At 44.5% G+C, this 21,842-nt stretch overlaps 2 protein-coding genes across 2 annotated transcripts; both read left to right on the plus strand.

Annotated features, from left to right (window-relative positions):
* The first annotated feature begins 698 nt into the window (after positions 1-698).
* Positions 699-9,399, plus strand: LOC137534781 (zinc finger protein 665-like). Its single transcript, XM_068256432.1, has 3 exons — positions 699-822; positions 3,109-3,607; positions 5,672-9,399. Exons 2-3 carry the CDS (start codon positions 3,127-3,129, stop codon positions 7,126-7,128), a joined length of 1,938 nt encoding a protein of 645 aa, XP_068112533.1. The 5' UTR covers positions 699-822; positions 3,109-3,126; the 3' UTR covers positions 7,129-9,399.
* Positions 8,450-14,386, plus strand: LOC137536911 (keratin-associated protein 5-8-like). The gene is made up of 2 exons (XM_068259088.1): positions 8,450-8,471; positions 13,458-14,386. Exons 1-2 carry the CDS (start codon positions 8,450-8,452, stop codon positions 14,384-14,386), a joined length of 951 nt encoding a protein of 316 aa, XP_068115189.1.
* Positions 14,387-21,842: the final 7,456 nt, after the last annotated feature.

The raw sequence follows: 21,842 nt of genomic DNA on the forward strand, positions 1-21,842 counted from the left end.
TACATAAAAGAGGCAGCCAGTTAATAGACTGTTAATCGATAAAAAACAGCAACCAGCGGCCGCAGCCGAAGTAAGGAAACTGCGGAATCCTGGCGGAGGGGAGGGGGGGGGGGGCTGAGCGTGATGAGAGTTCATGAAGTTGACAGCAGAGGGGTAAAAAGTGTTTCTGTGATTGATTTGGCCCAGTTCCATGCTGCATATAATTTTCAAGCCAGAGCTATTAGTATCTTGTTGGCTGAGGCAGGGCTTCTCACCGGCGCCCGCTGCATATCGCCTGAGTTTGGTGCAGCTATAGCAGCAATGCTATAGTCCGTGGCCCACGCATTGGTAATTTGGGATCCAGCCCTGAATTACTTCTCCCTCCTTGTTGCTATGACTCAGAGGTGGAATAGTAATTACCACAGCACAGTATTTCATCGGCAGCACAGTGAGCTGATATTCGGCTCACTATGCCTCAAAGTGACCAAGCGGCGAAAGCCTCAAAGTGACCAAGCGGCGAAAGCGATTGTACGCCTTTTTGCCCATCTCTAATTTAATCCACACTCACCTCGAGGAAACTTGACAAAGCACGCAAAAATAAAAGAGGCTGCACTTCAACTCTCTGCCAGAAGATGGCAATCTTGCTCCGTTCACCTGGAGCACACAGCCTTGAAGCGCTGGAACGCAAATATAGTAAACGTGGAACGCATAGACAAAAGGGAAGGAAGTGCCGAATGTCGTAGGAGGTAATCGGTGGATAATATTTTCTCTGTTTTGCTGCCTGACATCAACCAAAACCTGACCAAACCCAGCCACCAATAGGGCTGATCCTTCACCTTCCAGGTACGGATATCTCAAGGGCTCCATCAATCACTGATGCAGTAATAGGGGATATAGAGGCTGGTGGGCACACATATGGGCCTCTTTCAATGCTGCATTAGCACCTCAGTGTTGCTGTAATGGTATGGCTTACCTTTCTATAGGCTATTCATAGTGGTTAATATTATTATTTATTACCTGACTCCCTCAGCTTACAGCTTGCTCAGACTGAGGCTGCCTGTGGTAAGTTGGTTGTAGTCCTATATACACACAGTGTTAGCAATGCTGCATTAGCACCTCAGTGTTGCTGTAGTGGTATGGCTTTCCTTTCTATATGGTTACTTATTACCTGGTCCCTCAGCTTACAGCTTGCTCAGACTGAGGCTGCCTATGGTAAGTTGGTTGTAGTCCTATATACACACAGTGTTAGCAATGCTGCAGGCTTCATCAAATTCTGCTGCAAACTGCGATCCCCTCATGTTACACAGACTATAGCTGCAACGAAATCATTGATGTTCCAGATTCATCATACAGCTCCATTCACTTCCAGTATGGAATTTCCCAGAAAATCACATAACAGTGTATGCCATACTGTGTCCTAGCTCCCCAGTGTCATAGCTTAAAGAGAACCCGAGGTGGGTTTGAAGAATATTATCTGCATACAGAGGCTGGATCTGCCTATACAGCCCAGCCTCTGTTGCTATCCCGAACCCCCCTAAGGTCCCCCTGCACTGTGCAATTCCTCATAAATCACAGCCACGCTGCTGACAAACAGCTTGTCAAAGCTGGCTGTGTTTATCTCTATAGTGTCATTCTGCTGCTCTCCCCGCCTCCTGCAGAACTCCTGTCCCCGCCTGCCTCCCTTCCCTCCCTGCTGATTGGAGGGAAGGGACGGGGCAGGGACCAGAGCTATGCAGGAGGCGGGGGAGCAGCTGAGACTGACACTACAGATGTAAACACAGCCTCACAGCACGGCTGTGATTTATGAGGGATTGCAGAGTGCAGGGGGACCTTAGTGGGGTTTGGGATAGCAACAGAGGCTGGGCTGTATAGGCAGATCCAGCCTCTGTATGCAGATAACATTCTTTAAACCCACCTTGGGTTTTCTTTAAAGGAAACATAAGATGGGCTGGAGAGAAAAAAATATATATGTACCTGTGGCTTCCTCCAGGCTGATCACTCCATTGTCATCCTCCTGCTTGGATCCTCCGCTATTCACTTCGGAAAGTCCTTTGGTCTGGGGCATACTGTGCATGTACGGCCCAGCCTGTCACCAGGAGCATTTTGCTTCTGCACAGTACTACGACTGGCCTCAACTGAAGGTCTTTCCAGGGCGAATTGCGGAGGATCCAGGCCGCAAAGAAGAATGGTCAGAGAGTGATCAGCCTAGAGGGGGCTGGAGGAAGCCCCAGGTATGTATCGTTTTTATTCTCTCCATCTCAGTTACACTTTAAGGCTTGGATCACACATAAATCTGCAAATTTCCTGTCCTTTCAGTTTTGCATCCGTTTTTTATCAGTTTTGTCTGACTGGATTGGAACGGTACACCTTTTTAAGTGTGAACTTCCCCAGTGTTCTAGTTTGTCCCTGATTCCCAGGGTCTCTCATGGTGTGTCTCACCTTCCCAGCATCCTAGTGTGTCCCAATGTTTGCCACTCATTCAAGTTTGCTCCCAGTTCATAGAGACAACATCTCATATCTTTTCCCATTCATTCTGGTATTTTCAAGAACCAACATGAAAGGACCTCTGTCGCGAAAATCTTAAAATTTAAAATACATGTTAACATATACAAATAAAAAGCGAGTTTCTACCACAGTAAATGAGCCATAAATTACTTTTCTCCTATGCTGCTGTCACTTACAGTAAGTAGTAGAAATATGACATTACTGACATATTTTAGATTAGCCCATCTTCTCATAGGGGTTTTTTAGGGTATTCTTTATTTTTAAAAGCACTTAGTGAATGGCAGTTGCTCTGTCCAACTGCCAAAAAAGTGTACGGTGAGTAGGGAGGCTGGCCAGCATCTTTGTATAATTTTTTTTCAGGAAGTGTATTTATGAAGAATAAAGGCCATGCTGAGAATCCCCCATGAAGAGATGGACTATCCCAAAACCTGTCGGTAATGTCACATTTCTATTACCTACTGTAAGTGACAGCAACATAGGAGAAAAATAATTTATGGCTCATTTTACTCTGGAAGAAACGTACTACTTATTTGTATGTGTTTTACATTTTAAGATTTTTGTGGCAGCTCTTGTGCTTTTCCTTCAACAGTTAAAAAAAAATGTTTTGTTTTCTCTCATTTTTAGTCTACGAAGGAGGGTGACATGATGAGGACAATTAAAGAGGAGAACGTGAGGGGGGATTTGCAACCTATGGAGAATCATGACACGATAAGGACGGTTAAAGAAGAAGAGACATGTTTGAGAAGTGATCAGCAGTCTACAGAGGCAGGTAAAATAATGGGGACAATTAAAGAGGAGAAAAAAGAGACATATGTGAGGCATGATCAGCAGTCCAAGGAGGAGGATGACATGATGAACATGATTAAAGAGGAAGAAGCAACATTTCTGAAGAGTGATCAGTGGTCTACAGAGCAGAGTGGCATGATGGGGACAATTAAAGAGGAAGGAGAAGAAAATATGAATGTGAGGGGTGATCAGCAGTCTATGGAGGAGGGGGACATGATGAGGACAATTAAAGAGAAAACAGAGGAGGCATATGGGGAGAGTGCTCACCAGTCTATGGAGGAGGGTGATATGAGGACAATTAAAGAGGAAGAAGACTCTCTTACAAAGAATGTTGCAGGTGGGTTGTAGACACTAAATAATATAAAAAGTACACAATATTTTATTTATACTTTTGTACCTATTAATATAATTTCATAGCAAGAAAAAATAAATGTTTTGTTAACTTTAGCTTGGTAAATTATAAATGTTCCTTTTTATTATTATTTAGTATTTATATAGTGATGACCTCCACGGTGCTTTAAAAGTTAGAATGTCCCAACATATTGCCTGTTTAATAAGATTCACTGGAACCCCATATCACCTGGGTTCCGCTGCATAGATATGCCCCCTTGCAGAAAACGGACCTGGCCTTTTCTAAATCAGATATAGAAAAGGTAGAGGCCTTTTTCTGCAAGGTGGGATCATAAACTGAGGCGTTGGAGTCGGAGGACTTTTGTACCAACTCCACAGCCCTGGTTTTCAGGGTTTCCTATATACACCACATCAGGCAGTTTGGCGGGATCCATCTGTCTTCTTTATGTAGGTGCTTCTCACATGTGTGTACTCAAAGTGGGATTATACTGCCAAAGCTAAAATGTCATTAACTACTCTTAGTTACAAAAAAACAACATTTTAAAGCATTCCCACACATTCCTTGTGTGTAAAAACCTTTATTTTCCCTACAGAAAGCAGAGAGCAGGAAAAGGTTGCTTATTTCTTGTCATCAGCAGAGGCAAATGTAATCATTGCCAGGTAAAGCTCTGTGAGGAGTGTGTTCTCACACTGCCCCCCTCCATTTGCTGAATAAACACATTGCCCTGGCAACTGAAAAGTAATTTCATCAGAAAAGGAGGAGGGGCAGAGTGACACATGTCTCACAGAGCTTCAGCCAGCAATGATTACATTTGCCAATGACCAGAGATAAACAAGCTTATTGCTTATAGCCTTTGTAGGGCTATGGAGTGGGTACAAAATCATCCTGACTCCAACTCTGACTCCAACTCCTCAGTGAATGAAACTTCTGACTCCAGGTACCCAAACATTACTCAATTGTGCAATTTTTGTCAGCTAAATCCTTTTCAGCCTGCACAACAACCCAGCACGTATCCCCTTCTCTGCCTATACAACAACCCAGCACTTATCCCCTTCTCTGCCTGCACAACAACCCAGCACTTATCCCCTTCTCTACCTGCACAGCAACCCAGCACTTATCCACTTCTCTGCCTGTACAACAACCCAGCACTTATCCCCTTCTCTGCCTGCACAACAACCCAGCACTTATCCCCTTCTCTGCCTCCACAACAACCCAGCACTTTTTCCCTTCTCTACCTGCACAGCAACCCAGCACTTATCCACTTCTCTGTCTGCACAACCACACAACACTTATCCCCTTCTCTGCCTGCACAGCCACCCTGCACTTATTCCTTTCTCTGTTAGCACAACTACCCCAGCACTTATCCCCTGCACTGCCTGCACAGCCACTGAGCATGTATCCCCTTATCTGCCTGCTCAACCACCCCAGAATGTATTCCCTTCTCTGCCTGCACAACCACCCCAGCACTTATCCCCTTTTCTGCTGGCACAACCTCCCAGCACTTATCCCCTTCTCTGCCTACATACCCTCCCAGCACTCATCCTCTTTTCTGCCTGCACAATCACCCAACACTTACCCCTTTCTCTTCCTGCACACATACCCTGGCACTTATTCTCTTCTCTGCCTGCAAAACCATCCAGCACTCATCCCCCTCTCTGCCTGCACAACCACCAAGCACTCATCCACTTTTCTGCCTGCACAGCCAACCCAGCACTTACCCCCCCCCCCCCCCCCTCTGCCTTCACAACCACCACTGGGATTACCCATTTCTCTTCCTGCACAAGCACCCTGGCACTTGCCATCTTCCCTGCCTGCACAAACACCCCAGTACTCATCCTCTTCTCTGCCCACAACCCCACCCACCCCAACACTCATCCCCTTTCTCTGCTTGCACAAACACCCCAGCATTTATTACTTTCTCTTCCTGCACAGCCATCTAGCACTTCTGTTTGCATACAGAGTATTTTGGGGAGTTTGGAGTTGTGCAGATTGTTTGTAAACTGTTTACCCACACTAACAGGAAGTCATAATTTTTCTGTTTTATTGCAGCACGCAGTTCTGGCTTTGAGGACCCCTCAGAGACTTTGCTCACCTTTTCTCTGGATTGTAATCCTGAAGATATCATCCAAGAATCTACAAGCAGAGATGCCACTACTCTGAGTCTTCCACCGGTAACCCCTCATTCCTCTAACCCTGAAGAGTCTAATCCTGGGGGGTCTTATACTGAAGGCCAATTGGGGAAGACACTTTCCTGTCCTGAATGTGGGAAATGCTTTGCAACTCAATCCGCTTTTTACACACACATGACAGGTCATGTTAGAGGGAAACCGTATTCATGTCCTGAGTGTGAGAAATGTTTTACCTTCAGATCAGTTCTTGCCAGACATCAAATAACTCACACAGGGGAGAAGCCATATTTGTGTCCAGAATGTGGAAAATCATTTGTCTTCAAATCACTTCTTGCTAGGCATCAGAGAAGTCACACAGGGGAGAGGCCATATTTTTGTCCAGAGTGTGGAAAAGGCTTTAGACACAAAGAACATCTGGCCACCCACCAGAGATTTCACACAGGTGAGAAGCCATATTCATGTCCTGAGTGTGGGAAATGTTTTGGCCACAAATCTCATCTGTCCGTACATCAAAGAACTCACACCGGTGAGAAGCCGTTTTTGTGTCCTGAGTGTGGGAGATACTTCGGACAAAAATCACAACTGGCAGAGCATCAGAGATCTCACACAGGGGAAAAGCAATATTCATGCCCCGAGTGTAGGAAATCTTTCAGGAACAAATCATACCTTGTCATACATCGAAGAAGTCACACCGGTGAGAGACCATATGCATGCCCTGAGTGTGGGAAATGTTATGGAAACAAATCATATCTCGTCATTCATCAAAGAACTCACACTAATGAGAAGCCTTATCCATGCCCTGAGTGCGGGAAAAGCTTTAGACAAAAATCCCAACTTGCCTCACATCAGAGGTTTCACACTGGTGAGAAGCCATACCCTTGTTCTGAGTGTGGGAAATGTTTTGTGCAGAGATCACATCTAGCCAGACATCGAAAGTCTCACATGACTGAACAGCCATATTCATGCACTGAGTGTGGGAAATGCTTTGGATACAAATCTGATCTTGTTGTGCATCAGAGATCTCACACTGGTGAAAAGCCTTACTCGTGTTCTGAATGTGGGAAATGGTTTGGACACAAAATTAGTCTAGAAAACCATAAGCGGACTCACACAGGTGAGAAGCCGTATTCTTGTCCCGAATGTGAGAAATGTTTTGGGCATAAATCCTATCTTTCTCTGCATCAGAGATGTCACACAGGTGAGAAGCCTTACTCATGCTCTGAGTGTGGGAAATGTTTTGCACTCAAATCGCAACTTGTCAGACATCAAAGATATCACACGGGGGAGAGGCCCTATTCTTGTCCCGAGTGTGGGAAATGTTTTGTACAGAAATCTCATCTTGACGTCCATCAGAAATCTCATACAGGTGTGAAATAGTATTTGTGCACTGATTGGGAGAAACATTTTGGAAAGTTTTCAGGACTAACTAAGCAATAGAGTCCAAAGAGAAGTCATAAGCAAATTTCACAGCTAAGATGAAGTAATCTTACTGTACATAAAAACTCACACAGTGAGCAGCTACACCAGGAAGATGCTGATCCTATATGAATCCAAAATAATACTTATTAGTGTGTATGGATGTGGGAAATGGTCTACATATGGTAAATGTCTTACGTGTAAAAATATGACAATTTTGTAAAAATGTCATACAGAGTAAAAAAAAAATGTGGTTGTGTACTAAGTAGAATAAGAGTTTTAGGTTTAGAAATAAAGTCTCCATGCAACAGTAAACTCATACAAGTGAGAAATTGCATTTCTGCCATGAGTGTAGGAAATGATTTGCACAAAAATATTTCATAGATCTCATTTCTCAATGCATAAGAAATTTTACAAATGGGGGAGAAACCATATGCACCTCCTGACATCACTTCCTTGAACTAGTCAATAGTTTTCAATTCATTTAGAACAACCTATCAGTGGGCATTATGATCCGATGAAATCGTAGGTCAGTTGAGGTGCCCATACACCGTACAATTTCCCCAAGATCCATGCCCCATGATGGCAGCCTGATCATAATTTTGAATGATTGTTGGCTGAAATCGATCGACATTATAGTTCGGACAAGGCTTTTTGGTGGCACAGCGGTATGTATGCCCAGTGACACGCATGTCCTAGGGTCAGTGACATGCCCCCGGGTGCTCCACCGGCTAATACCACTCCACCAGGCCCCTGCAGAGTATTAGCACAGTGGAGCGCACTCATACTCACCTGACTGGCGCACTGCTTCCTCTGTGCTTCTGTCATCTCCTAGTGCCCGTTCTCCATGACCTGGTGGCATGCACACACTCATGTAATACCGCCAGGTTACGGGCTCCTGGAGATGATGGAAGCATACAGACAGGTGAGTGGTGATGCACTGCAGGGGCCCTGGGGGAGGAGTATTAGCTGGCGGAACACCTGACGTCCCGTCACCGACTCTGGTGGAGCAGCGCTACTATTCATTTTTAATAGATTTCATACTGAAATCTACTATTATATAGCACTATCTTTCACGCCACTTTACAAATCTATTAAAAATCCATGTGTTGTGTGCGGCAGCACTACATTCCTTTTTGATCAGATGATGAGAGAGGAATCCGGCATGTGAGGTGTAAATCTCCCTGTGTATGACACGCTTTGGTGGATGGGGCTTGCAGTGACCATACAACGCCCAGAGTCATATGCTGTGCCCTTTGCTGTCTCTATAATTGGATCACTTATGGCTTCTAGAGAAGGAAAGGGTACGTTCACAGTGTGCCGGACAATATACTCACATGATGGAATTATATTGTAAGGTACATTAACATTGGCACATTAGAAGGTGCAACAGATCCGCCGGGCATAGCATGATGTGCTTTTGCATGACGTGAGCGTTAACAGTGGCAGTGAAGCATACTTTCTATGTACTGTATGCTTCACTGTATGAGTCACACCGCATGCTTAACCCGCGAGACAACTTTTTCTCCTCTCTTGCGTTGCATTCCTGTTTTTACTCCCCACTGTAAAAGCAGCCAAAATATTTTTGAATGTTTGAATGGAAACATTTCTACAGTACAGCTGTAACTAAGATGGGTAATATAACAGTTAGCACTTCCATAACTTTGTCTAGCTAAAATGTTTGGTGTCATCAGCTTGTGGTTGTAGGTAGTTCATATAAGCAACATGGAGGCCCCTTCACAATGTGTCATGTTGATATAGGCTCTTGTGTTTTGACATTGCTGTGAAGGCGTCAGTGCAGTGGACTTCGACACTGATGCAGGTAAAATACTGTACTATGCTGCGCCACTCTACACACTTCAGCTGAATGCATGTTAGTTCTGTAGTGCAACATTGGGTATCACCTGGGGTTATGCATGAATAATTCAAAGACAGAGGTGATGCTTTGTTAAAGGACACCTGAACTGGGCAGCACAGTGGGGTAGTGGTTATTACTCTCACCTTACAGCGCTGGTTCACCAGTTGAAATCACACCAGGGGAACTATCTGAACAGTAGGGATTAGATTGTGAGCCCTTTCGAGGGACAGTTAGTGACATGACTATATATACAGGGACTGATTCATCAAGCTGCACAGCTGAGCAGCGCAGCGCAGCTTAAAGGACCACTATCACAAAAATCGTAACATTTAAAATGCAGGTAAACACATTCATATAAGAAGTGCATTTCTTCCAGAGTAAAATGAGCCATAAATGACTTTTCTCTTATGTTGCTGTCATTTAAAGCAGGCAGCAGAAATCTGACACAACCAAAAGGTTTTGGAGTAGCCCAACTCCTCATGGGGAATTCTCAGGGGTTTCTTTATTTCCAAAAGCATTTAATGAATGGTTGCTTCGTCAAGCTGCCAAAAAAGTGTGAAGCCAGCATGGAGGCTGGCCGGCATCTTTAAACAAATCCTTTTTAGGTAGAAACTTTATAAAGAATACAGGCCATGCTGAGAATCCCCAGCACCTATTCAGTAGGAGACCTTAGGCAAGTTTCCCTAACACTGCTACTGCCTATAAAGCGCGCCCTAGTGGCTGCAGCTCTGGTGCTTTGAGTCCGCCAGGAGAAAAGCGCTATATAAATGTTATTTGTCTTGTCTTGTTTTGTCTTGAAGAGATGGACTAGCTCAAATCCTGTCGGTAATGTCAGATTTTTACTACCTACTGTGACAGGAACATGGGAGAAAAGTAATTTAAGGCTTATTTTACTCTGAAAGAAATGTACTTATTATTTGTATGTTATTACATGTATTTAAAATGTTATGTTTTTTCACAATAGTGGTCCTTTAATGTGAAAGAGTGCCCGCTTTGCCTGCCTAACATAGCAGCACATGCTGCTATGTAAGGAGCGTGCCTTCCTTAGTTACATGGTTTGCTTACATAGCAACGCGCATAACTTTAACCGCGGGTGGTCCTGGGAAGTATCGTTACTACGATACCTAACTTGCGGCTGTTATTAAGTCAATTTACATACCGGTAGTACATTAATTTACATAGCTACAACTATGTAAATTAACATAGTAGCGGCCGCAAGTGAAGTATTGCGGTAACGATACTTCACAGAACTCAACTCCCCCCCCGCAGTTAAAGCCTTTTTGTCTCAGAAATGTTATCTGGCATTAACTCACCTGCAACCAGCCTGAAGAGAGCAGCCGACCATGGGTTTCACACTGACATATGATGCATGCACCACCCACTGACATATGACACGGTGCGCCCACTGTTTACTATATCCAGAGTCAGTCATGCAGTGGCCAAAAAACATGTTTACTATAACAGAAGTTTTATTATATCCAAGTTTACTTTTCCAGGTGTTTCTCCCATAGACTTATAATGGAGATTGCCTGGGACCTGGAGAGGTAGTTTACTATACCTGAATGTTTACTAAACCCAAGTTTGTTGTAACCAGATTATACTGTACTCAAAAAAGAAGAGGAGTTAAAGGTAACCCTAGGTGAGAATAATATGGAGGCTGCCATATTTATTTCCTTTTAAGCAATACCAGTTGTCTGGCTGCCGTGCTGGTCCTCTGCCTCTAATACTTTCAACCATAGACCCTGAACAAGCATGCAGCAGGTCGGGGGTTTCTGACAATATTGTCAGAACTAACAAGATTAGCTGTATGCTTGTTTGTGGTGTAATTCAGTTCACTACTGCAGCCAAATAGATCAGCAGGGCTGCCAGGCAACTAGTATTGTTTAAAAGGAAATATATATGGCAGCCTCCATATCACTCTCACCTTGGCTTCACTTTGACAGATAAATGGACATATCCCAGAAAAAAAGTTTAAAATCATTTAAAAACAATTATGATTTGTACATGTTGGGCGGGGAACAGCAATGATAACTGTACACATCATGAACCATTAAATATTACATCCAGATGCATATTATTATAACTAGCTACATAGTATATCATACAAGTTAAGCAATAACATAGTTATATTTGTAGCCAATTACAAACTGATTATAGCAGCAACGATGGGCCAGATAAGAGTGCTTAGTGTTAATCAGGTAGATGAAAACCATTTGCAGCAGAATGAGATTAAATAAAGTTCCCAGTGCTATTGAGGTAGAGGTATATCTATACAATACAATAAGACAATACAATAACATTTCTATAGCGCTTTTCTCCCATAGGACTCAAAGTGCTTAGGCTGTCTCAGATTCAGTAATTGGTAGTAGGATGAAGTATTCACACAACAAAAGTTATATTTCTGCAAATGCCAAACTGAACAGGTGGGTTTTCAGTCTGGATTTAAACTCGTCCAGGGATCTGTAGGGCACGTCCTGATCTGTTGAGGTAAGGAGTTCCAAAGTGTAGGGGCAGCATGACAGAAGGCTCTGGGACCAAAAGTTTCCAAGTGGACTCTGGATATGACTAGATTATTAGAACCTGTGGATCTGAGAATGCGGGGATTGCTACACAGCTGCAACATTTCTTTCATGTATCCAGGGCCCAGATTATTCAGGGATTTAAATGTCAGTAGGCCGATCTTGAATAGGACCCTCCATTCTATAGGTAACCAGTGAAGGGAGTGCAGGACTGGCATTATGTGGCAGTGACGGGGTTGGTTGGTTAGCAGTCTGGCAGCAGTATTCTGTACCAACTGTAGGCGGTACAAGACCTTTTTTTATCTAGATACAGCCCTAAGGAATAAGTAATAAAAATAAGCTATAAAAAATAGACAATAAGTAGCCAAATAACACAAGATAAAGTGCTCAGTGCTGTACTGCCCCAAAACAGGGGTCAATATTACATTATAAAAGATAAACTAAGGTAATATTTAGCTACTTGCAAAATATGGGCAGTATGGTGGCGTAATGATTATCACTCTTGCCTTGCAGCACTGGGTCTTTGGTTCGAATCCCAGCCAGGGAACTATCTGCAAGGAGTTTGTATTTTCTCCCTGCGCCTGCGTGGGTTTCATCCCACATCCCCAAACCAAACAGATAAGTTCATTGGCTTCCCCCTAAATTGGCCCTAGATTACCATACATACATAGGAGCCCCTTTGAGGGACAGTAGTTACAAGACTATACAGCGCTACAACTAGACTGTACAGACTCTGTACAGTGCTATATAAATACTAAGTACAGTAGAATCCCTTGATAGTAAACTCCAAGGGAACAGGAAAAGTAGTTTACTATATCAGATGTTTACTATATCATGATTTGTCATAAATTGTATATTTATTCAGATGCATTTGCTGAGACTCGAATACTGACTTTATTGTATCCAGAGGTTCACTATATCAGAGTTTACTATAACAAGAGTCTACTGAAATAATAATATGTTTCTCTCCATCATTTAGGAAGTGAGAAAAATTCTCCCAGGAAGGGACGTAAGAGCAATAAAAACTCCAAAAGAAAGTCTGACTTAAGTCTTTCTTCACTCCATCCAAAATTAAACTGTGTATAGCTAGGCTTTGATTATAAAGAAGGGTGTGTAGGATGTTTGTTATTGTCTTTGCTTCCTTTTTTCACAAAGTTTTATTGACCTGCTGAAGATTGACACCGTTGTTTGGATCTTTTTTATTTTTGTACTACAATGTGTAGCTTTTGTGCGATTCATTGTTAGCTTTGTACCATCATTTATACATGAGAAATAAAATCAATAAAACATAATCTTGCAGTGATGGAAATACACATTACTTGTCCAATTGTGGGACATCCTTAAGGCGGTTTCAGACTGTGGATCGGCGGCAGACGTGCGGTACGGCCTGCGGGCCGCAACACACCACCACAAACAGGTGTTCAGGGTTTACCACGCTAGTAAGCGGTAATCCCCTTCTGGCCGAGATCCAAAAGGGATCGCTTGCAGTCACTTCCTGTTACAGAAGTGCGTAGAAGTGAACTGTATAAATATGATTCCGCGCCACCACTGCCATCCTTATTTAAATCCCTGCACCGCCATTGACTTACATGCCACACATAACCGCAACTCAACGCACAACCGCGTGGTAAGGTAGATCTATCCGAGCATCAATTCGTCGAAAACGACACTTCCATTGCATCGCAATGTACTGCGGCAGTATGAAAGTCCCCATAGACTTTCATTGCCCTGCTGTGGGGTGCTGTAAAATTACCACACTGCACCACCCCAGTGTGAAAGGGCCCTACGATGAAAGTCAGAGATTGACAAAACAGCGTGTGGAAAATACTACACATATCCACAGAGAGGTCAGAGTGTGGGAAATTATACAAAGGGGGATCGGAGTATAGGAAAATATTGAACGTGGTAATCAGTCATAGAAGAGCCAAAGTGTGGGGAATACTGCACTGAGGCAGCAGAGTGTGGGGAATACTGCACCGAGGCATCAGAGTGTGGGAAATACTGCACAGAGGCATCAGAGTGTGGGGAATACTGCACAGAGGCATCAGAGTGTGGGGAATACTGCACAGAGGCATCAGAGTGTGGGGAATACTGCACAGAGGCATCAGAGTGTGAGGAATACTGCACAGAGGCATCAGAGTGTGGGGAATACTGCACAGAGGCATCAGAGTGTGGGGAATACTGCACAGAGGCATCAGAGTGTGGGGAATACTGCACGGAGGCATCAGAGTGTGGGGAATACTGCACGGAGGCATCAGAGTGTGGGGAATACTGCACGGAGGCATCAGAGTGTGGGGAATACTGCACAGAGGCATCAGAGTGTGGGGAATACTGCACAGAGGCATCAGACTGTGGGGAATACTGCACAGAGGCATCAGAGTGTGGGGAATACTGCACGGAGGCAGCAGAGTGTGGGGATTACTGCACGGAGGCAGCAGAGTGTGGGGATTACTGCACGGAGGCATCAGAGTGTGGGGAATACTGCACGGAGGCATCAGAGTGTGGGGAATACTGCACAGAGGCAGCAGAGTGTGGGGAATACTGCACGGAGGCATCAGAGTGTGGGGATTACTGCACGGAGGCATCAGAGTGTGGGACATACTGCACAGAGGCATCAGAGTGTGGGGATTACTGCACGGAGGCATCAGAGTGTGGGGAATACTGCACAGAGGCATCAGAGTGTGGGGATTACTGCACGGAGGCATCAGAGTGTGGGGAATACTGCACGGAGGCATCAGAGTGTGGGGAATACTGCACGGAGGCATCAGAGTGTGGGGAATACTGCACGGAGGCATCAGAGTGTGGGGATTACTGCACGGAGGATTCAGAGTGTGGGAATTAAAACAGAAGAGCCAGAGTTTGGGAAGTACTCCACTGAGGAGTCACATCATGTGGGGCTACTCTCTTGTGCTGAGTGATGGAAATATTCCCCATCCACTCAGCTCTGACCTGGTGCACCATAGCAATGCCTGTTGTTTCCGAAATATTCCTCTGGTTATAGCGCTGTAAGAATAATACTTATTTTCTTGAATATTGGACAAGTAAATGTATAGTTAGGTCACTTTTATGCTAAAAAATGAAAGGAGTTGGTCTGATATTAGCAGTGGCGTAGCTAAGGAGCTGTGGGCCCCGATGCAAGTTTTACAATGGGGCCCCCCCAAGCACTCTATAAAAAACAATTGATACACCGCGCCAAAACCTGCCAATGGCAAATACAGTGTCAGAGGTGCAAGAAGGGGGTGGGGAGCAGTTTGTTAATGATTACCACTATTCACAGTATCTATAGAAGTTATTGTTATGAGCACAGGACCAATAGAGAGCTAATACTGTAGTTGAGGGAGGGCCCTTCGGGGCCCCTCTGGTCCAAGGGCCCCGATGCGGTCGCTACCTCTGCACCCCCTATTGCTACGCCCCTGGATATTAGGTACCATGAAGAAGCCAAGGTGCCCCTAGAGCTTTTTATGTCATAAAGACAAGAGTGTGGTGGGCATGTGGGATGATTTAGGCTAGCATGATATAAAAATGGGGAACTTAACATCTGGGTGTGTCGTGGAAAATGTAAATCTAGCATAGCTTTAGCATAGGAGTGATTAATGTATAGATTAGGAATGCTAAGTAGGGGCCAAAGAGGGGCCTGATCAACCTTGATGGACGATCTAAGGCACAGAATCGTTTTCCAGAGTCAATGAGAGCCTTGTACCCAATTGTAGAGATGTGAACTGTCTTATAGACTAATTCTCATTTAATCACTAAACTGCTGTGTGGCAGAATAGCTGCTTGGGATAATGGGGGAAAGTAACATTCATTGTTATTTCTACACTATTGCACACCGCACTGTCATGTAGTATGCCTCCACAGAAAGTGCAGCTAAGGTCTTCCTGTTAAACCTGTATTTCTATTGGCTTAAGCAACTGTCTATCTTTAATCCTGGTAGGCAGAGTTAGCCCAACAAAAGCGCTGTGATAAGCAGGGAATTAACACAATTCCTTTGAAACTGTTAGCAGCAGCATGGCATGAGGTGACTCTGTAAGTATGATAGTGTGTGTGTCGGTGTGAATGTGTGTGTGCTGGTACGTGTCGGTGTGAATGTGTGTGTGCTGGTACGTGTGTGTGTGTGTCGGTGTGAATGTGTGTGTGTGTGTCGGTGTGAATGTGTGTGTGCTGGTACGTGTGTGTGTGTGTGTGTGTGTGAATGAATGAATTACTTTTTTCCTTATACAAAAGAGAAAAAGATACTGTCTCTACTGTACATATTTTTGTGCATAGTGGATATTAGATGATACAGAACCAACCAACACAGATGGATATCCCTTTTCCCTCTCCACACACACTGTACATTTAAGACTCCCAAAATCATCCTTACCTTAACTGTACATACATGGTCCTGACATCACACTGTGGGAGCCTTGTGGGAAATAACAGCTTTTTCCAACTGCCATAAATGTAAGCAGCAGCTACTTCCACTGACATCACCTGCCAGCAGTAAAGATGTCACCAAGTGATAAATGTCAGAATGTAAAAACACTGACTAAATTAGGGTGACCAGGCGTCCACTTTTTCCCAGACGGTCCACTTTTTCCGACCTGTCCGGGGCATCCTGGCGGGTTTTTGAAATGTCCGGGTAGTCGGTAGTGAAGAGCCGTTTGGGAGCCGAACACGAGCCGGCTTTTTAAAGGAAGCCGAGCGGCCAAGCAAGCCAGAAGGGAAAATCTGATGCCAATAAGATTGCATTTGTGGGGAAATCTTCTGCCAATAAGATTGCATTTGTGGGGAAATCTTCTGCCAATAAGATTGCATTTGTGGGGAAATCTGCTGCCAATAAGATTGCATTTGTGGGGAAATGTGCTGCCAATCTCATAGCATTTGTGGGGAAATCTGCTGCCAATCTCATAACATTTGTGGGAAATCTGCTGCCAATCTCATAGCATTTGTGGGGAAATCTGCTGCCAATCTCATAACATTTGTGGGAAATCTGCTGCCAATCTCATAGCATTTGTGGGGAAATCTGCTGCCAATCTCATAACATTTGTGGGAAATCTGCTGCCAATCTCATAGCATTTGTGGGGAAATCTGCTGCCAGTCTCATTGCATTTTTCGGGAAATCTGCTGCCAATCTCATTGCACTTGTGGGGAAATCTGCTGCCAATCTCATTGCATTTGTCGGGAAATCTGCTGCCAATCTCATTGCATTTGTGGGGAAATCTGCTGCCAATCTGATTGCATTTGTGGGGAAATCTGCTGCCAATCTCATTGCACTTGTGGGGAAATCTGCTGCCAATCTCATTGCACTTGTGGGGAAATCTGCTGCCAATAAGATTGCATTTTGTGGTCGGCCGGCCCTCCATGTGGTCTGGAAAAAAAAAACATGCCCGCGAAGTTGGACAGCACACTGCTAAGGTCTTTTATATCTGGCCCCACCCATGACCACGCCCACATGCTGTTGTGATCGTCCTCTTTTTTGGAAATCAAAATATGGTCACCCTAGACTAAATCATATCTACATAATTATTGTAAAAATTAAGCACTTTTATTCATCATGTTATTTTCACTGGAGTTCCTCTTTAATGCATATTGGGCTTGATTCACAAAGCTGTGATAACTCTTATCACCATTGCGCTAGCTTTTTGCTGATGTCAGGTTTCCGTGTCCTGCAAGATACTGCTCATTCCTGTGCTCTGTGGAACAGCATTGTGATGTTTGATGTGCGGCTCTCAGGAAATCACTGGACTATCACATCCTACAAGGCACCGCCTGCTGAAGCAGGTAAGAGCACCGCTGGAGATTTGGGCGCAGCCGGCGCCACCATAGGCCGTAATAGGAATTAAGGCTAAAGCGGCGCTCAGACAGTAAGGGCTTGTTCACACTACGGGCTAGACTCACAAAAGCATGATAATCACGGCAGTTATCACGCGATCTGCCGTGCGCGAAGGTTTGCACGTGTAAAGGATTACTCTGCGTGTTAAACGAACGTTTATCACGAGGAGTAATCCTTTACGCGCGCAAACCACGGGAGATCACGTGATAACTGCGGTGATGGCAGTTATCACGCTTTTGTGAATCAAGCCCCATGAGCATTTACGTATTTTTTTAAGCGCTGGCGATTTCAGAAATCGCCCTAAAAGCGCTTGTGCAATGATTCCCTATGAGAGTGTTCACATATGAGCGGTTCAATTACGATCCGCTTCCAAAAGCGCTGCCTGCACCATATTCTGAACACTTTGGCTATAATGGAAGGAATAGGGAAATCGCTAAGCGCTTGGAAAATCGCTTTGTATAGCGATTTCCCAATCACTTTTTAAAATAAATACAATGGGCTTGATTCACAAAGCGGTGCTAACAGTTAGCACGCTGGTGAAAAGCCCTTTATCATGCCTAAACTCAGTTTGGGCGTGATAAGTTTAGGTGTGATAAGTTTAACCACTTCACCACTGAGGGGTTTTACCCCTTGAACACCAGAGCAATTTTCACCTTTCAGCGCTCCTTCCATTAATTCGTCTATAACTTTATTATTACTTATTGCAATGAAATTAACTATATCTTGTTTTTTTCGCCACCAATTAGGCTTTCTTTAGGTGGGACATTATGCCAAGAATTATTTGATTCTAAATGTGTTTTAATGGGAAAATAGGAAAAAATGTGGGAAAAAAATATTATTTTTCAGTTTTCGGCCATTATAGTTTTTAAATAATGCATGCTACTGTAATTAAAACCCATGAAATGTATTTGCCCATTTGTCCCGGTTATAAAACCATTTAAATTATGTCCCTATCACAATGATTGGCGCCAATATTTTATTTGGAAATAAAGGTGCATTTTTTTCAGTTTTGCATCCATCCCTAATTACAAGCCCGTAGTTTATAAAGTAACAGTGTTATACCCTCTTGACATAAATATTTAAAAAGTTCAGTCCCTAAGGTAACAATTTTTTTTTTTATTGTATTTTTTTTTTAATTACAAAAAAAAAATAAAAAAAAATAAAAAAATTTGGGGAGTGTGGGAGGTAATGAGTTAATTTATTGTGTAAAACTAATGTATTTGTATATGTAAAATGCTTTAGGGTGTAGTTTTACTATTACAGTGAGTTTGTGTTCATGCGACCTGTAAGCTTCCGGAAGGACGCTTACAGGAAGCACTACGAGGCTGGGAAAATCACAATGATCGCGCTGTTTCTCATAGAAGCAGCAGATCATTGCGGGGGCTTAGATCAACGAACGGGAATGGATTTTCCCGTTCATTGATCTCCGGGCGAGCGGGCGGCGGCGTGCACGAGCGGCGGGAGCACGCGGACGAGCGGTGGGAGCGAGGACAGTGGCGGTAGCACGGGAGGTACGAATTTCTCCGTCCCTTGGTTTTTTAGGGGGGGAAAAAGGGACGGAGAAATTCGTACCGCGGGGCATAAAGTGGTTAAGCACCAACTGGGTTATCACCGCAGTGCACAGCTGATCAAAAGTTCTGCGCTAGCAAAGTCTGGTGCACTTCGCATAGAGTTTAATGGCGCTGCTTTGCGTGCAGGACTTTGTGCGCGATCATCATCTAATCTTATCTAAACTTATTACACCTAAACTTATCACGCCTAAACTTAGGTTACTGCATTCCGAGTTCTGTATACATATTGTACATATTGTATACAATTCATAAAAACAGACAGTCCAATCCATGGATAAGGGGCTCTTCCCCACCTCCGGTGCCCCAGGAGGAGGTGGGGGCTGCCGACGTCCTGGGGGGGTTCATGGTGCCATCCGGGGGTCACCTTTAAGAAGCAGACTCCGGAAGCCGCCCCCTCCCCAGGAGAAATGAGTATAGGGGTACACGGTACCCCTTACCCATTTCAGCAGAGAGTTAAAAAAAGAAAGAAAAACACGACAACGGAAAAAGTCCTTTATTGCTCTGGATTAACCAGGGATACTTACCTTGCAATAATCCCACGCCAGTATCCTCAGGAGTGGTCCCACGCCAGTATCCTCAAGAGTGGTCCCAGGCACCCGCCCAAATCCTGGGGCTGAATGGCTATAGACAGCCTCTGCAATCTGTATTGCATAAGCTAGAAATACGAAAATTGTTTGCTAAAACTAGAATTTTCGGCAAACAGTGTCATAAACAAAATGGCTGCTGGGGAATCCCCGTTCCCCGGAGGCCACCTCAGAGTGTCAGATTGAGCGTTATTTCACATAAATAGGTGGGTCCAGGGGACCAGGGCACCTCCTGCTTTGGTCACCTGGACCCACCATCTATGTGAAAAATGGCTAGTTTCACCACTCTAGTGTGGCCTCCAGCGTTCCGGGATTTCCCAGTGGCCATTTTGATCGCATCACTGTTTGCCTTTGAAATTTCTTGTTTCAAAGGCAACATTTTCGTGTTCATAGCCTCTGCTATACAGATGCAGAGGCTGACTGTGACCATTCAGTGGCAGAAGTTCGTCGGTGTGGGAGAGTGGTGAGATGTCCTAAGAGGATACTGGCGTGGGACCACTTCTAAGGATACTGGCGTGGGATTTTCGCAAGGTAAGTATCCCTGTTTAATTTAGAACAATAAAGGACTTTTTTCGTTGTTGCGTTTTTATTTCTTTTTTTAACTCTGCTGAAATGGGTAAGGGGTACCGTGTACCCCTATACTCATTTCTCCTGGGTCGGGGGCGGCTTCCGGGGTCCGCTTGTTAAAGGGGAACCCTGGATGGCACCATGAACCCCCCCGGGCGTCGGCGGCCCCCACCTCCTCCTGGGGCACCGGAGGTGGGAAAGAGCCTCTTGTCCATGGATCGGACAAGGGCTCTGGGGGAGAGGGGGAGGTTGACCGCCCCTCTCCTCCAGAGCCCCCCCCCCCATACCATGGACCATTCGGGCTGGTATAGCTCAGGGTGCGAAGCCCCACGTGGCCGGGGCTCCGCATTCTGGCTATCCCAGACTGCATGGGAGACAAGGAGTCAAGGAGGCTTGGAAGGGGGACCCCACGCTGTCTGTTTTCATGAAATGTATACAATATGTATACAGAACTCGGAATGCAGTAACCTGTACTGCAGCAGTGTCATTTTACAGAGTTTAAAAACCATTTTTCCTATGAAACTTTAAAATCTATTTGCTCAAAAACTATAAGGTCTTTTCACAATTTTTGTTTTTTACCATGTTCCTACTCATCTGCTTAATATACATGCCAAATTTGGTGATGATAGCATGTACAGGGGCTTTACAATTAACCGCAGAAGTTGGCACTATTGACTTCAATAGAAATGCACTCGGAACACGAAATTTAGACGAAATCGAAATTCAGCTATTCTCGATCAGCCCTAGAAGTGATCACCTGCGCAGAAGCGTATTGCAAAAATACGCTTCCGCGCAATGCATAAAACTTGCATGACTTACGTGGCTTCCGGTGCAGCAAAAAGTCACTTCCGTTACATAAAGCCGCACTGCGTCAGTATAAAAAAAAGACTATGCGGATGTAGTCCCTTTTTTTTTTTTTTGGGACCCATTGGATGGGAGACATCCCTGTTACCAGTGACTCACCTCTTCCCTCACACCCACATATCTACTTTTTATGACGAGTCAATTGCTATTTATACCCCCATATTTCTGCAGTTTTCACCTTATGGCGAGATATTTAGTTTTACAACGCACACGTAGTTTTACAACCCCCAGGCTACACAGATTCATTAAAGAAGTCTTGATCCTGAATATGTAGCCTAAGGGCCCTTTTCCACCAGCGCAAACTGGCTGGCTGAATCGCAAAAACGCAAACCGCTAGCGATTTTACAATCGCTACGGTTTGCTTTTTAACATAGGAATCGCGGTAGGCCATTTCCACTACCGCGATTCGTTTTTGCCGGGAACGCGAACGCGCGGCGGAGCGATATTTGCCGCGATTTTGCTATGCAGTGCATAGCATAGCAAAATCGCGGCCGCGAACGTCGGGGAATCGCCGGTAATTGCGATTCAGCAATCGCTAGCGTTCAGCGTGAACGCTAGCGATTGCTAGTGGAAAAGGGCCCTTAATCTAATGAAAATTAGAAACGATGGCCCTTAACAGGCAAAACTGGCCACAGCAATGCACCTGTGACTAATTTGCATAACCCCACCTCCTCCTGCTACCCTTCTGTGGATCTATACCAATACATCATGTTTGTTTTCACATGTTGCGTTGCTTGTCAGGATCTGGACAAATACCGGGGGCTTGATTCACAAAAGAGTGCTAACCGTTAGCACGGCCGTTCTCTCGCGAATTTTCACGTGTGCGTGCGATCGCGAATTTTCACGCGCAATTAAAAGTTTTCATGCGCCGCAAAATCGTTATCGTTTTGTCGCGCA

Source organism: Hyperolius riggenbachi, chromosome 10 (genome assembly GCF_040937935.1).
Source record: "Hyperolius riggenbachi isolate aHypRig1 chromosome 10, aHypRig1.pri, whole genome shotgun sequence".
In the NCBI taxonomy this organism is placed as follows: domain Eukaryota; kingdom Metazoa; phylum Chordata; class Amphibia; order Anura; family Hyperoliidae; genus Hyperolius; species Hyperolius riggenbachi.

What these genes read in the sequence shown, in the direction of transcription:
- LOC137534781 (XM_068256432.1), top strand. Translation starts at nt 3,127, where the DNA reads ATGATGAGGACAATTAAAGAGGAGAACGTGAGGGGGGATTTGCAACCT. An exon ending in TCTTACAAAGAATGTTGCAG is followed by an intron (nt 3,608 to 5,671) that starts GTGGGTTGTAGA and finishes GTTTTATTGCAG; the next exon opens with CACGCAGTTCTGGCTTTGAG.
- LOC137536911 (XM_068259088.1), top strand. Translation starts at nt 8,450, where the DNA reads ATGGCTTCTAGAGAAGGAAAGG. An exon ending in GGCTTCTAGAGAAGGAAAGG is followed by an intron (nt 8,472 to 13,457) that starts GTACGTTCACAG and finishes CGTGGTAATCAG; the next exon opens with TCATAGAAGAGCCAAAGTGT.